This window comes from Planococcus citri, chromosome 1 (genome assembly GCF_950023065.1).
Source record: "Planococcus citri chromosome 1, ihPlaCitr1.1, whole genome shotgun sequence".
In the NCBI taxonomy this organism is placed as follows: domain Eukaryota; kingdom Metazoa; phylum Arthropoda; class Insecta; order Hemiptera; family Pseudococcidae; genus Planococcus; species Planococcus citri.
Genome location: NC_088677.1, coordinates 87,018,372 through 87,030,395, shown reverse-complemented (window position 1 = coordinate 87,030,395; position 12,024 = coordinate 87,018,372). Strand labels below are relative to the sequence as shown.

At 33.9% G+C, this 12,024-nt stretch overlaps 1 protein-coding gene across 1 annotated transcript; it reads left to right on the top strand.

The window, feature by feature from the left end:
• The first annotated feature begins 10,057 nt into the window (after positions 1 to 10,057).
• Positions 10,058 to 11,220, top strand: LOC135842948 (uncharacterized). Its single transcript, XM_065360642.1, has 4 exons — positions 10,058 to 10,237; positions 10,353 to 10,487; positions 10,594 to 10,755; positions 10,846 to 11,220. Exons 1-4 carry the CDS (start codon positions 10,148 to 10,150, stop codon positions 11,098 to 11,100), a joined length of 642 nt encoding a protein of 213 aa, XP_065216714.1. The 5' UTR covers positions 10,058 to 10,147; the 3' UTR covers positions 11,101 to 11,220.
• Positions 11,221 to 12,024: the final 804 nt, after the last annotated feature.

Below are 12,024 nucleotides of genomic sequence, written 5' to 3'. Positions count from 1 at the left end.
ACACAACGCGAATTTTAGGAAAAAAAGCACAACGCGAATTTTAGAAAAAAAGCACAATGCGATTTTAAAAAAAAAAAACAACGCAAATTTTGGAAAAAAAGCATGTGATTTTTAAAAAAAAGCGCAACGCGAACTTTGAAAAAAAAGGCACAACAAAATTTTGAAAAAAAGCACCACACCATTTTGGAAAAAAAGCATAACGCGATTTTGGAAAAAAAGCATAACGCGATTTTGAAAAAAAAAGCACAACGAGATTTAAAAAAAAAGCACAACGCGAATTTTAGAAAAAAAGCACAACGCGATTTAAAAAAAAAAAAAACACAACACAAATTTTGGAAAAAAAGCACGTGATTTTTAAAAAAAAGCGCAACGCGAACTTTGAAAAAAAAGGCACAACAAAATTTTGAAAAAAGCACCACACCATTTTGGAAAAAAAGCACGAGATTTTTTAAAAACAAAGCACAACGCGATTTTGAAAAAAAAGCACAACGCGAACTTCAAAAAAAAAGAACATAACGCAAATTTTAGGAAAAAAAGCACAACGCAAATTTTAGAATAAAAGCACAACGCGATTTTTTTTTAAAAAAAGCACAACGGGAATTTTGGAAAAAAAGCACAATGTGATTTTTTAAAAAAAAGCCCAACGCAAACTTTGAAAAAAAAAGCACAACGCGAACTTCAAAAAAAAAGCACAACAAAATTTTGAAAAAAAAGCACCACACACACCATTTTGGAAAAAAAGCATAACGCGATTTTGAAAAAAAAAGCACAACGAAATTTAAAAAAAAAACACAACGCGATTTTTAAAAAAAAGCGCAACGCGAACTTTGAAAAAAAAGAACACAACGCGAATTTTAGGAAAAAAAGCACAACGCGAATTTTAGAAAAAAAGCACAATGCGATTTTAAAAAAAAAAAACAACGCAAATTTTGGAAAAAAAGCATGTGATTTTTAAAAAAAAGCGCAACGCGAACTTTGAAAAAAAAGGCACAACAAAATTTTGAAAAAAAGCACCACACCATTTTGGAAAAAAAGCATAACGCGATTTTGGAAAAAAAGCATAACGCGATTTTGAAAAAAAAAGCACAACGAGATTTAAAAAAAAAGCACAACGCGAATTTTAGAAAAAAAGCACAACGCGATTTAAAAAAAAAAAAAACACAACACAAATTTTGGAAAAAAAGCACGTGATTTTTAAAAAAAAGCGCAACGCGAACTTTGAAAAAAAAGGCACAACAAAATTTTGAAAAAAGCACCACACCATTTTGGAAAAAAAGCACGAGATTTTTTAAAAACAAAGCACAACGCGAACTTCAAAAAAAAAGCACAACGCGAACTTCAAAAAAAAAGAACATAACGCAAATTTTAGGAAAAAAAGCACAACGCAAATTTTAGAATAAAAGCACAACGCGATTTTTTTTTAAAAAAAGCACAACGGGAATTTTGGAAAAAAAGCACAATGTGATTTTTTAAAAAAAAGCCCAACGCAAACTTTGAAAAAAAAAGCACAACGCGAACTTCAAAAAAAAAGCACAACAAAATTTTGAAAAAAAAGCACCACACACACCATTTTGGAAAAAAAGCATAACGCGATTTTGAAAAAAAAAGCACAACGAAATTTAAAAAAAAAACACAACGCGATTTTTAAAAAAAAGCGCAACGCGAACTTTGAAAAAAAAGCACAACGCGAACTTCAAAAATCAAGGCACAACAAAATTTTGAAAAAAAGCACCACACCATTTTGGAAAAAAAGCATAACGCGATTTTGAAAAAAAAAAGCACAACGAGATTTTAAAAAAAAGCACAACGCGAATTTTAGAAAAAAAGCACAACGCGATTTTGAAAAAAAAGCACAACGTGAACTTCAAAAAGAATCACAACGCAATTTCGAAAAAAAGCATAACGCGATTTTGAAAAAAAAGCACAGAACTTCAAAATAAAAAAATAACGCGAATTTTAGAAAAAAAGCACAACGCGTTTTCGAAAAAAAGCACCACGCAATTTCAGAAAAAGAAGCACAACGCGAACTTTGAAAAAAAACACAATGCAAATTTTAGGAATTGAAAAGCACTAGATTTTGAAAAAAAAGCACAACACAATTTTTAAAAAAAAGCACAACGCGATTTTAAAAAAGAAGCGCAATGTGAACTTTGAAAAAAAAGCACAATGTGATTTTTAAAAAAAACTCGATTTTGAAAAAAAAGCACAACGCGATTTCAAAAAAAAAGCACAACACGATTTTGAAAAAAAAAGCACAACGCGATTCCGAATACACTATGCTATGCTATTCTGAAAGCTCCGGAGCACAACGTGATATATCAGGAAAGCATAAGCACTGCAGTACTGAGAGATTGAGAGAACCTCTTGGGAGCACAGCAAAATCACAAATGACTGGAGGTTTTGATTCTGAAAGGGTAACCACCTGCTTTCAGCATCTACGTGTGTAAATGAAACACCTGCAGGTGTTTCACAAATGACTGGTGGGTTTTCATTCCGAAAGGGTAACCACCTGCTTTCGGCATCTAGTCTAAAATTGAACAATGGGAAAGATAACACTGTAGATAAGAATATTTTAGGACCCCTGCAGTGTTACATTTTAAAACCGATGTCGGCTTCCCTTTTGATACCTTTCTCATTGTTCAATTTTGAAAATTTAAAGTCGGCTTCGCTTTTGTCGGCTTCCCTTTTGATATGGCCCTTTTCCCTTTTTTATTCTTTTTTTGGTACAAATTTTCGTAATTAATTGCAATTACTCAAGAAGCTAATTGAGTAATTGCAATTATAATTATGACATTCCCTCCCTCAAGTTATGCCTCACCTACCTACGAAAGATTCAAAAAAATCGGTCCATTCCTCTAAGAGAACATTCGAGCCAAAGAATTTTTCAACTTTCGGAACGAAACCAATAGTGTGCTACTCACACTAAAAAACTGAGTACAAACGTTTAGTGGCTTCAGCTAAAAAACATGCAATTGATAGTAAAATCTTGGCCTCATGTAACTATAATAAGACAGCATGGGAAATTATAAACCATAGACCAAATCATCATTCAATTGAAATTATTGCAAACAGCAATACCTCAACAAAAGAACCCTACGAAATTGCTCAACTATTCAACTCATTCTTCACAAAATTACCAGATCACCCCCAAATAAAACTGAGTACAAACGTTTAGTGGCTTCAGCTAAAAAACATGCAATTGATAGTAAAATCTTGGCCTCATGTAACTATAATAAGACAGCATGGGAAATTATAAACCATAGACCAAATCATCATTCAATTGAAATTATTGCAAACAGCAATACCTCAACAAAAGAACCCTACGAAATTGCTCAACTATTCAACTCATTCTTCACAAAATTACCAGATCACCCCCAAATGTCACATGGCCTTGACCCTCTCTCACTAGTAAATCACACACTCCCCTCTTTTTTTTGTGAACCTACCAACATGTATGAAGTACTCAGCATAATAAATTCCCTCAAAAATTCCACATCAAAAGATCATCTTGGTATTGATGTTAACACACTGAAACTCTCTGCCCCTTTTGTTGCTTACCCCCTTGCCATACTCTTCAATGAATCCATTGAAAAGGGTATTTATCCACATGAAATGAAAACTAGTGTAGTAACACCTGTCTTTAAAAATGGAGAGAGAGATAAACTGAATAATTACAGACCAATATCGATCACCCCAGTTTTCTCTAAAGTGTTTGAAAAAATATTCCACAAAAGATTAGCAGATTTCTTTGAAAAATATAAATTACTCCACCCATCCCAGTTTGGCTTTCGGAAAAACATGAATACCACTTCTGCAATCTATAAATTTGTTCATGAGGTATTGAATGGTCTCCAACAGAAAAAAAATCTATTAGCAGTTCTTTGTGACCTGTCTAAGGCTTTTGATAGGGTTGACCACAACATTCTGCTAGAAAAATTGGAGAGATATGGTGTTAGAGGTATACTATTAGATTGGGTCAAGAGCTACTTTTCTGATAGAGCCCAAATTGTAAAAATCAACAATAGCACATTTTCTGATGCGGAACCTATTAAGCAAGGGGTACTTCAAGGATCCATCTTAGGTCCACTGTTCTTTATTATTTATATCAATGATTTATCACCTTATTTTGGATACAGCCTCACAGAATTTGCGGATGATACAACAGCTCTTCTAGAAATAGATGAAGGTGTTGATAGCAGTCATGTTCAGGGCATTATGAATAGGTTGATAGCTTGGTTTTCGGCAAACAAAATGATACTAAATTTAAATAAAACACATTTCTTGGGATTTGGTAAGGTACCTTCTTCTATAACAGAAAGTTACAGAATAATAGATTCAACTAAATTTCTAGGTGTTCTAATAGACTCTGACTTGAAATGGAATAACCAAGTGGACCATTTAATCAAAAAACTTTCCACTTTGTACCTACTTAATACGACAGCTCCGTGAAATAGCACACTCTCACACTTTAAAACTTGCATATTTTGGCCTATTTCATTCTAATCTGAGCTATGGAATAGCACTTTGGGGTGGTAATCCCAGTCTACTCCAACGTGTACTACTAATACAAAAAAGAGCTGTAAGAATAATGTTTCGAAAACATCCAAGAGAATCCTGTAAACCAGTCTTTATTGAAAACAACATACTGCCAGCTCCGTGTGAGTACATACTTCAACTGTGTATTATGATAAAGAATGGAATAATAAATCTCAAGGTACCTTCTCACACATATGAAACAAGATTCAAACATTTGGCAATAGGTGAAAATTTAAGAACAAAAATTATGCAAAATAACGTTGATTTCATGGCCTCAAAAATTTATAATAAAATACCACAAGAACTAAAAAATATACAATCCAAAAACCTTTTTAAAAAGAAACTAAAAAATTGGCTACAGAGATATGCGTTCTATGATGTTGAAGAAATGCTGCAGCTAAACGCATAAGTTTACTTGTTTTCTTTGTTTTCTTTTTGCTTTTTTTTTATTCATTTATTTTCATTATTTTATTTCATTTATGTATTTCTTTTCTTTTTTTAATTCCATTTTCAATAATTTTTATCATTTTAAACCCTTCTATAAATGTATGTAACATTGAAAAAATGGCCTGTATGCTACATGTTATTGATACCTATCTGTATTAGTACCTATATTTTATATGACATTGTAAATGCAGCGAAAGCTGTGACCTGCAATAAATATTTGAATTTGAATTTGTTGAGTACCATTTAAAAAAAAGTCGGAGCCAAAAAATTCTTCCCACCCCATCTCCCTTGCTCCAATAGCTAAAAAAAAACGTTTTTTTCAGGGGGGGGGGATCATGCTTCAACGAGTTTTGAAAAAAAAATATGTATTCACTCAAAATACATGAAGAAGATATGATCCTAGCAATAACGTGAATTTTTTCAAAAATTGTTGGAATGTTGGCCCTCCAGGGGAGAGATATTGAAAAAAGAAAACTTGAAACCGCTGTATCTTCAAACCTCATTCAAGCGCATGAAATTTTTTTTTCAAAAATCAAAAATGTATCTACATGAGTACCTACTATAATTGGTATTTTTTTTCAAATTTTCACTCCAGGTGGGCCATCTTCAAAAACTCAAAAAACACTCAAAATTGTGTTTTTTGTGTCACGGCACCACAAAAAAAAACGATTCTGAAAAAATTAAGGGAGGTACCCCCATGTACCATTTAACTATAATATTTGCTTACATAGAATAAGTTTATCTTAATTACGCGCTGATACATAATTTTTCCCTTGAAAAACGCGTTTTTTGGCCCCCCTAGCTGAGGGGGGTGGGGAGGGGAGCGGGCTATGGGCCCAAAATCATTTTTTGGGGGTACTAAACAAACCCTGCGAGTTTCATTGAAATCCGAGGTCAAGGACATTTTGCCTATCTTATGAGGGGGGGGGGGGGGTACCCTTTTGATGTCTTATCTTTCGACATATCTTTGTACGGTTTACATGCGCTGCTCAAGTTGAGTATCTCGAACGAACGAACGAACGAACAAACGAACAAACGAACGAACAAACAAACAAACGAACAAACAAACGAACTTGCGCTTGCTAAAATTGCCTAAAAACATGTATGTATTTGTGAGGGATGAAAAGCTAGCCGAAAGCTTAAAGCCGAAAGCTGAAAGCCGAGCAGATTTTCGCACTTACCCAAAAGCTAAAAGTTTGCAAGTTTCATTTTTTCCAAGCCGAAAGCTAGCCAAAAGTTTCAATCTTTTGGCTTTTTTCAAAGGCTTTTTTGCAGAATTGAATTCTCTAAATTTAGAAGAAACAAAAAAATGAAAACATTTCATTCAATTTTATTTTAATGCGATTTAGTGAAATGAAAAAAAAGGAAAATAATTCTAGCAATGAATATTCTCCACTATCACTAATTATGAAATCAATGTAGGTACCTGAACTAATTTTTAATTCCATTTTGTTGTAAATTGATGGCGTATCAGCTAAAAGTTTAAAGTCAAAAGCTTAAAGCTAAAAGTTAAAAGCTAAAAGCTTAATGAAATATAGCTGAAAGCTGTTAAATTGAAAATATAAGGGAAGGCCATTGGAAGCCGAAAGTCTGGCTAAAGCAAGCCTTAAAAATCGAGATAGCCGAAAGCTAAAGCCAAAAGTTTCAATTTTGAAATTTCAAGCTAAAAGCCAAAAGCTGAAGCTTCATTTTAAGGCTTTTCATCCCTGGTATTTGTCTTTTTGGTTGGCAAAACGAAATTATTTTGTGTCATAAAACGTTTAAAAAAACGCAAAACGAAACGAAACGAAATACGAACCAAGAAAATAACGTTATGACAAAAACGAAACGGTTTAAAAACTTTTGTTTTGATTTTGAAAACGGACTTTCCAGGACATTTTGCAAGCAAAACACTATTCATTTCATTTTTTTTTTTTCGTTTCACCACCTATTTTTTGGTTTTACTTTTTTCAATTTTTCATGGTATTCTTTGCTTGTAAGGTGCAATGATGACTTCGCAGAAGCTGTTTTTCAACTCTATAAACGTTATCATAAGGCAAAACTTTATCATAGGGCAAAACGTTGCCATAAGGCATAACGTTATCTTAAAGTATATTAACAAAATGAAAACCAAAAAATGTGAGAAAAAGTGAGGAAAATGATTTTATTTTAAGCAAAATGAAACAAAAACAAAGAAGAAAAAGGCATAATGCAAATTGTAACAAAAACAAAATCAGAGGCATAACAAAAACGAAACAAAACGAATTGCTTTTCAATTTTACATAACGTTATGAAAAACTAAACGAAATTAATTTTGTTTTGCCAACACTGATTTGAGCATCTTTGTACTTTACCTTTACCTGTCTCCATATTTCTCTCCTTTCAACTAGAGCCAGTTTGTAAGATCTCAAGCTACCTAATAGGTTTGTCATCCTTCACTTTGAGCTCATACTTTTCCACATTTGCCTTGCTGATATGCATAAAGTCCATGGTAAATAAATGCCTAAATCTTCTCAATAAATGCACCATTTTTTCCCTATTTTATCCTTTCATTTTTGGTGAAATATCAATCTAGTTTCCTTCTAGGTCTCTCACCTCATCTTCATTTTCACTTATTTCACCTTGGGTGTGGTTCTCCTCACCTTGAATGGTATTCACTACCTGTTGATTGTTTTCTTTATGATCTTAAAAATATCTAATAATTCTTTGCAATTGGCATATTTTTTTACTCGCATTTGTGTAATTAAACAGCTGAAGTCAGAAGTATGGCCTGTTTGATATTTTTAACACAATAACACACATTCCTGTGTTGCCTGTTGCTTTTATACACAGGCGTCGATGGGGGAGGGGGTGGGGGTGATAATCCTTCCAACCAAATTTTATTTGGCCATTTCAGCAAATTTGGTGCAATTCGACGAAATTTTGGAATTTCTGGATAAGGGCCTGTGATGAAAGAAACCCCTGTTTTTCACTTCTCAAATTCTCAAAACACACATTTTCAAAAACTTCTGCCCTCACTTCACTCGGGCTTGTTTTCTTTCCTTTTTCAGCACCGCAATCAAGGTGGAATGGTGGAAATTTCTAAGAAAAAATCAACTTTCAAATCCGAAAAATAAATTCCTTACAAAAAACATTGTTTTTGTGCCTCACCAAAATACAAATTTTCAAGAGTTCCGCCATCACTGGGGCTTGTTCTGTTTTTTTTTTTTTTTTTTTTTTCAAAATCAACTTCCTTCAAAAAACATCATTCAAATTCTAAAATTTTAAAATCCAACAAATAAACTTTTCGTCCTTACACTTATTGTTAGAAAAAACATCGTTCTTGTGCCTCTGGAAATACAAATTTTCAGAAGTTTTTGCTCTCGCTTCGCTCAAGCCTGTTCTTTTTTCTTTTTCAAGAGTAACATCTCAGAAAAAACATCATTCCAATTCTAAAATTTTAAAAATCAAAAAATAAACTCCTCGCATTTAAAAAAAAAAAACTCGTTTTAGGCATCTCAAAATACTAATTTTCAAAAGCTCTCGCTCTCGCTTCGCTCGGGCCAATTTGTTTCTTCTTTCAAAATACGTTGAACTAATTCCACATTTAAGCCCTCAAAAAATCAAAAAAAGAAAAAAAATTGTTGTAAGTCATATGAATGTTAATGTTATATCAATTGAAGACTGTCATAGCAAAAAGGACATATGTGTGAAAGTTGTATTTTGAGAAAAAACTGTTTGAAAGTTTGAGTGCTTGTGAAGTTTAGAAATGTGCATATTTGAACATTGTGACGATTTTACCTTATTTTCCCACTATCTAACTATATGAAATGCTATGCATCATCAGTCTGGAGGAAACTGTGTGTTAGCGGTAAGCGCTCAAACATTTTGAATTATATGTCCTTTTTGAAGCGAAAAATTGGCCAATTTTTTCTTTGATTTAAAAATGTTTTTGAGCAAATTTTTGGATTTAAACCAGGTAAATAATGGTTGACAACACAAAATCGACCATGAGTAACCCATTATCTCTGAAAAAGTAAATTTTTAATTGACTTTGCAGTTTTAAAATGGCGATATCTCACTGGTTTTTCGACTTTGTGAAGTGGGGGTGGTCTCATATGATAGAGGACGGTCTAAAGAATAACAATATGGATTCGTCTCAAAAAGGACATATGTGTCATATATACCCCTTACGTCTTCAATTGGTAAAATTGATATTTTTCTTCTACATCAATCGACAAATTTTCAGTCCACCCCACCTCCCTCTCAAAAACCCAAAAATAGTGTCTGCTTTAGGAATGGGGCTCAACATTCCCCATTTTTATTGGTTTTTCATTTGGCATTTTTGTACCAATATACCCCCTCCCCCCTCTCAGTAAATTTGGACTTTGGAGCGCGATGCCTCTGATTCAGGCCCTCAGCTTTAACCTCATATTTCTGGCCTTCAATACTGAATATTTTCTTTAGCTTTCCTTTCACTTTCATAGCAGAGTCACTCGCACACACCAAATTTACATCAAATTCTTCAAGTTCACTGTTACTATGTGGTATTTTTTCATTAATCAGTGTTAAAGTACAACCAGTGTCACACCTTCATAACCAAATAACTCTATACTACATATAACCTTGAGGTGGTTACCATTTATTTGAATTTTTGAAGTGAGGTGCTGGTGCAGCTCTTTCCAAAAAGTCAACTTTCTATAATTTCCAGGCAGGCTGCTCGAGTAATTCTTCGAATTCAAATTATGATTTATGTTTGTTGGTTGAAATTGATCACAGAGGTATGCAGTCAAGCAGACTCTTGCAATGGGTGATATTTCAAATATTTATTTACATTTCTGCAAAGAGAATTATGGGTAGATACTTATTCGATATGAAAATTTATGTGTTTGTTTGTACAGTCATCAGAGTTTCATTTTTTTAATGTGACTTTGCAATGATTTATGTGCTTACATGTTGTGGAAAAGATTTACTCGTAGGTGAAAAGTAATCACCTGTCCAATTAAACCATCATAATAGGTAGGTACACAGATAATGAATCATAACAGAGTCTGTTTCCAGGAGCATTTGTATGTACCTACGTACCTTTACATATGAATGCTAATTTCTCATAAAAACCATCAACAACCATGTATGATTTTACAACGCATACACAATACCTAGATAGTGATACCGTACATTCAACTTGACCAGACGAGGCACAATCATGTTCGTGAAATTAGCCGTTTTCGGACTTTTGTTTGGGGTAATTTTTCAATCCGACGCGAATGGTGAACATAATGAACAGAGCGATAAGGTTGGTGTTCAATTATTATTTCAACTTTCATTTTTTTTTTCGTGGATGTAAAAAATCCATCGACCGTTTTACGTTTTCTTTCCAAGACCGAAGTTGACGCATGTTTCTGTTTCAGGATTTGACTGTGGTTATTTCTTTTGAGAGTTTCGAAATTGACGCAGAAGACTTTTTCAAAAAACAGCTGGATCCAGTTTTCAATGAATTATCAAAATGTGTCACGTGGCATTTCGTACCTTGTTCTTGTTCTCGTGTAAATACTTATTACTTATACTTACCTACCTGCTAATACTGACTGTGCTAATAGGTATATAGTTACACATTATGTAACATTGTTCTAATTTTGCTCTCGAATTCAGATTGTAGACGAAGTGTTACAATGCGTGAACGGAGTTGGAGAGTGTCAAATTGATGTACTGTACGCTTGCGCGGCTCATTACTACGAAAATGATCAAATCAAGCTGGGTAATTTTTTCATATGCATGATGACCGACAGTAATAAATTCATCAAAGGAGAATGGGTACGTGATTTTTTTTTCTCATCGTAGTAAGTATACGCATTATATATCCATGGAAAAGATCGCCTCTGAAGCCTTCCAAATTTTTTTTAGTGTGCTAAAAAAGCGTGTTTAGATTGGAACCTATTGAAAGCGTGTAAGCCATCGGAGCAAGCTGGCCAATTTTGTAATAATAGGTATAAACAGCTGCAAGATATTCACGCTAAAGGTATGCCCGGAGTTATATTCAATTGGAGGTTTAACGAGCAAACTCAGGCTGCAGCCCAAACTAATTTGAAATCCGCGGTTTGCGAACGTCTGCAAAAAATAGGCAAAACATGCGACGCGTGTTCAAATTGCAGTGGTTAAAATCAAGGTTGATTCGATGTGAAGTTCTTTTTTCATGTTTATAAAGCTATTTTATTGTAGGTATATTGTACATATTTGATGCGTCTGTTTTAAATTCGAAGAAAACAAATGAAAAGTTTTCTTATTGCTGATTTGATTTTGAGATACTGTGATGGATTATTGTTAGCTACCCCTTTCCATCTCTGCCACTTCGTTGAATAAATCATAAAATTTTGGTTGGCACCGCTTGAAATGTGAAGAGAAAGTATGGACTATGCGAGGTATAATTTTGGAAACACGTTTTTCGGATGTGTCTTTGGCCCCTAAACATCATACACCTACGATATTGGAAATTGTTGCTTTGGTGTGCCGTGGTGAAAACCTGGAATAATGTATCGGGGGGGGGGGTGAAATATGAACTTTGGGGAAAATAACTACATATTAATGAGTAGGATATCGTTTTTATATTGATTCAGTACCGCTGAGCACAAATACGACCTCAGATTTTCTGCTACACTCACCTATCGTAATGAGGATGACGAAGGGTACCTATTAAATAGCGGGGGGAGGGAGGGGTGATCTCGATTTTCATCGATGCCATAATTCATACTATTATTACAGAGAGGGTTACTGGCTTTTCACTGCATTTTTACTGGAAAACCAATTTTCAGAGGCCCCATTCCCCTTCCCATGGTCAGAGGGAGAAAAGTCCCAAAATTTGTAGGAAATTTGATGTACGTACAACAGAATTGCCGAGCTATTTCAAATGTGAAATCAATCCTCGAGGAGGAATAATAAAAACTGAGGGGAGGGGGCTGAGGTCTCTGGAGAGAACTAGGTGAGTGTAGCGGAAAATCTGAAGTCGTATTTGTGCTCAGCAGTACCGAATCATATGAAAACGACACCAATGTCTTCAAAATAATATTTATTTAAAAAATAGTGAAA

What these genes read in the sequence shown, in the direction of transcription:
- LOC135842948 (XM_065360642.1), top strand. Translation starts at nt 10,148, where the DNA reads ATGTTCGTGAAATTAGCCGTTTTCGGACTTTTGTTTGGGGTAATTTTT. An exon ending in TACCTTGTTCTTGTTCTCGT is followed by an intron (nt 10,488 to 10,593) that starts GTAAATACTTAT and finishes TCTCGAATTCAG; the next exon opens with ATTGTAGACGAAGTGTTACA. An exon ending in AATTCATCAAAGGAGAATGG is followed by an intron (nt 10,756 to 10,845) that starts GTACGTGATTTT and finishes AATTTTTTTTAG; the next exon opens with TGTGCTAAAAAAGCGTGTTT.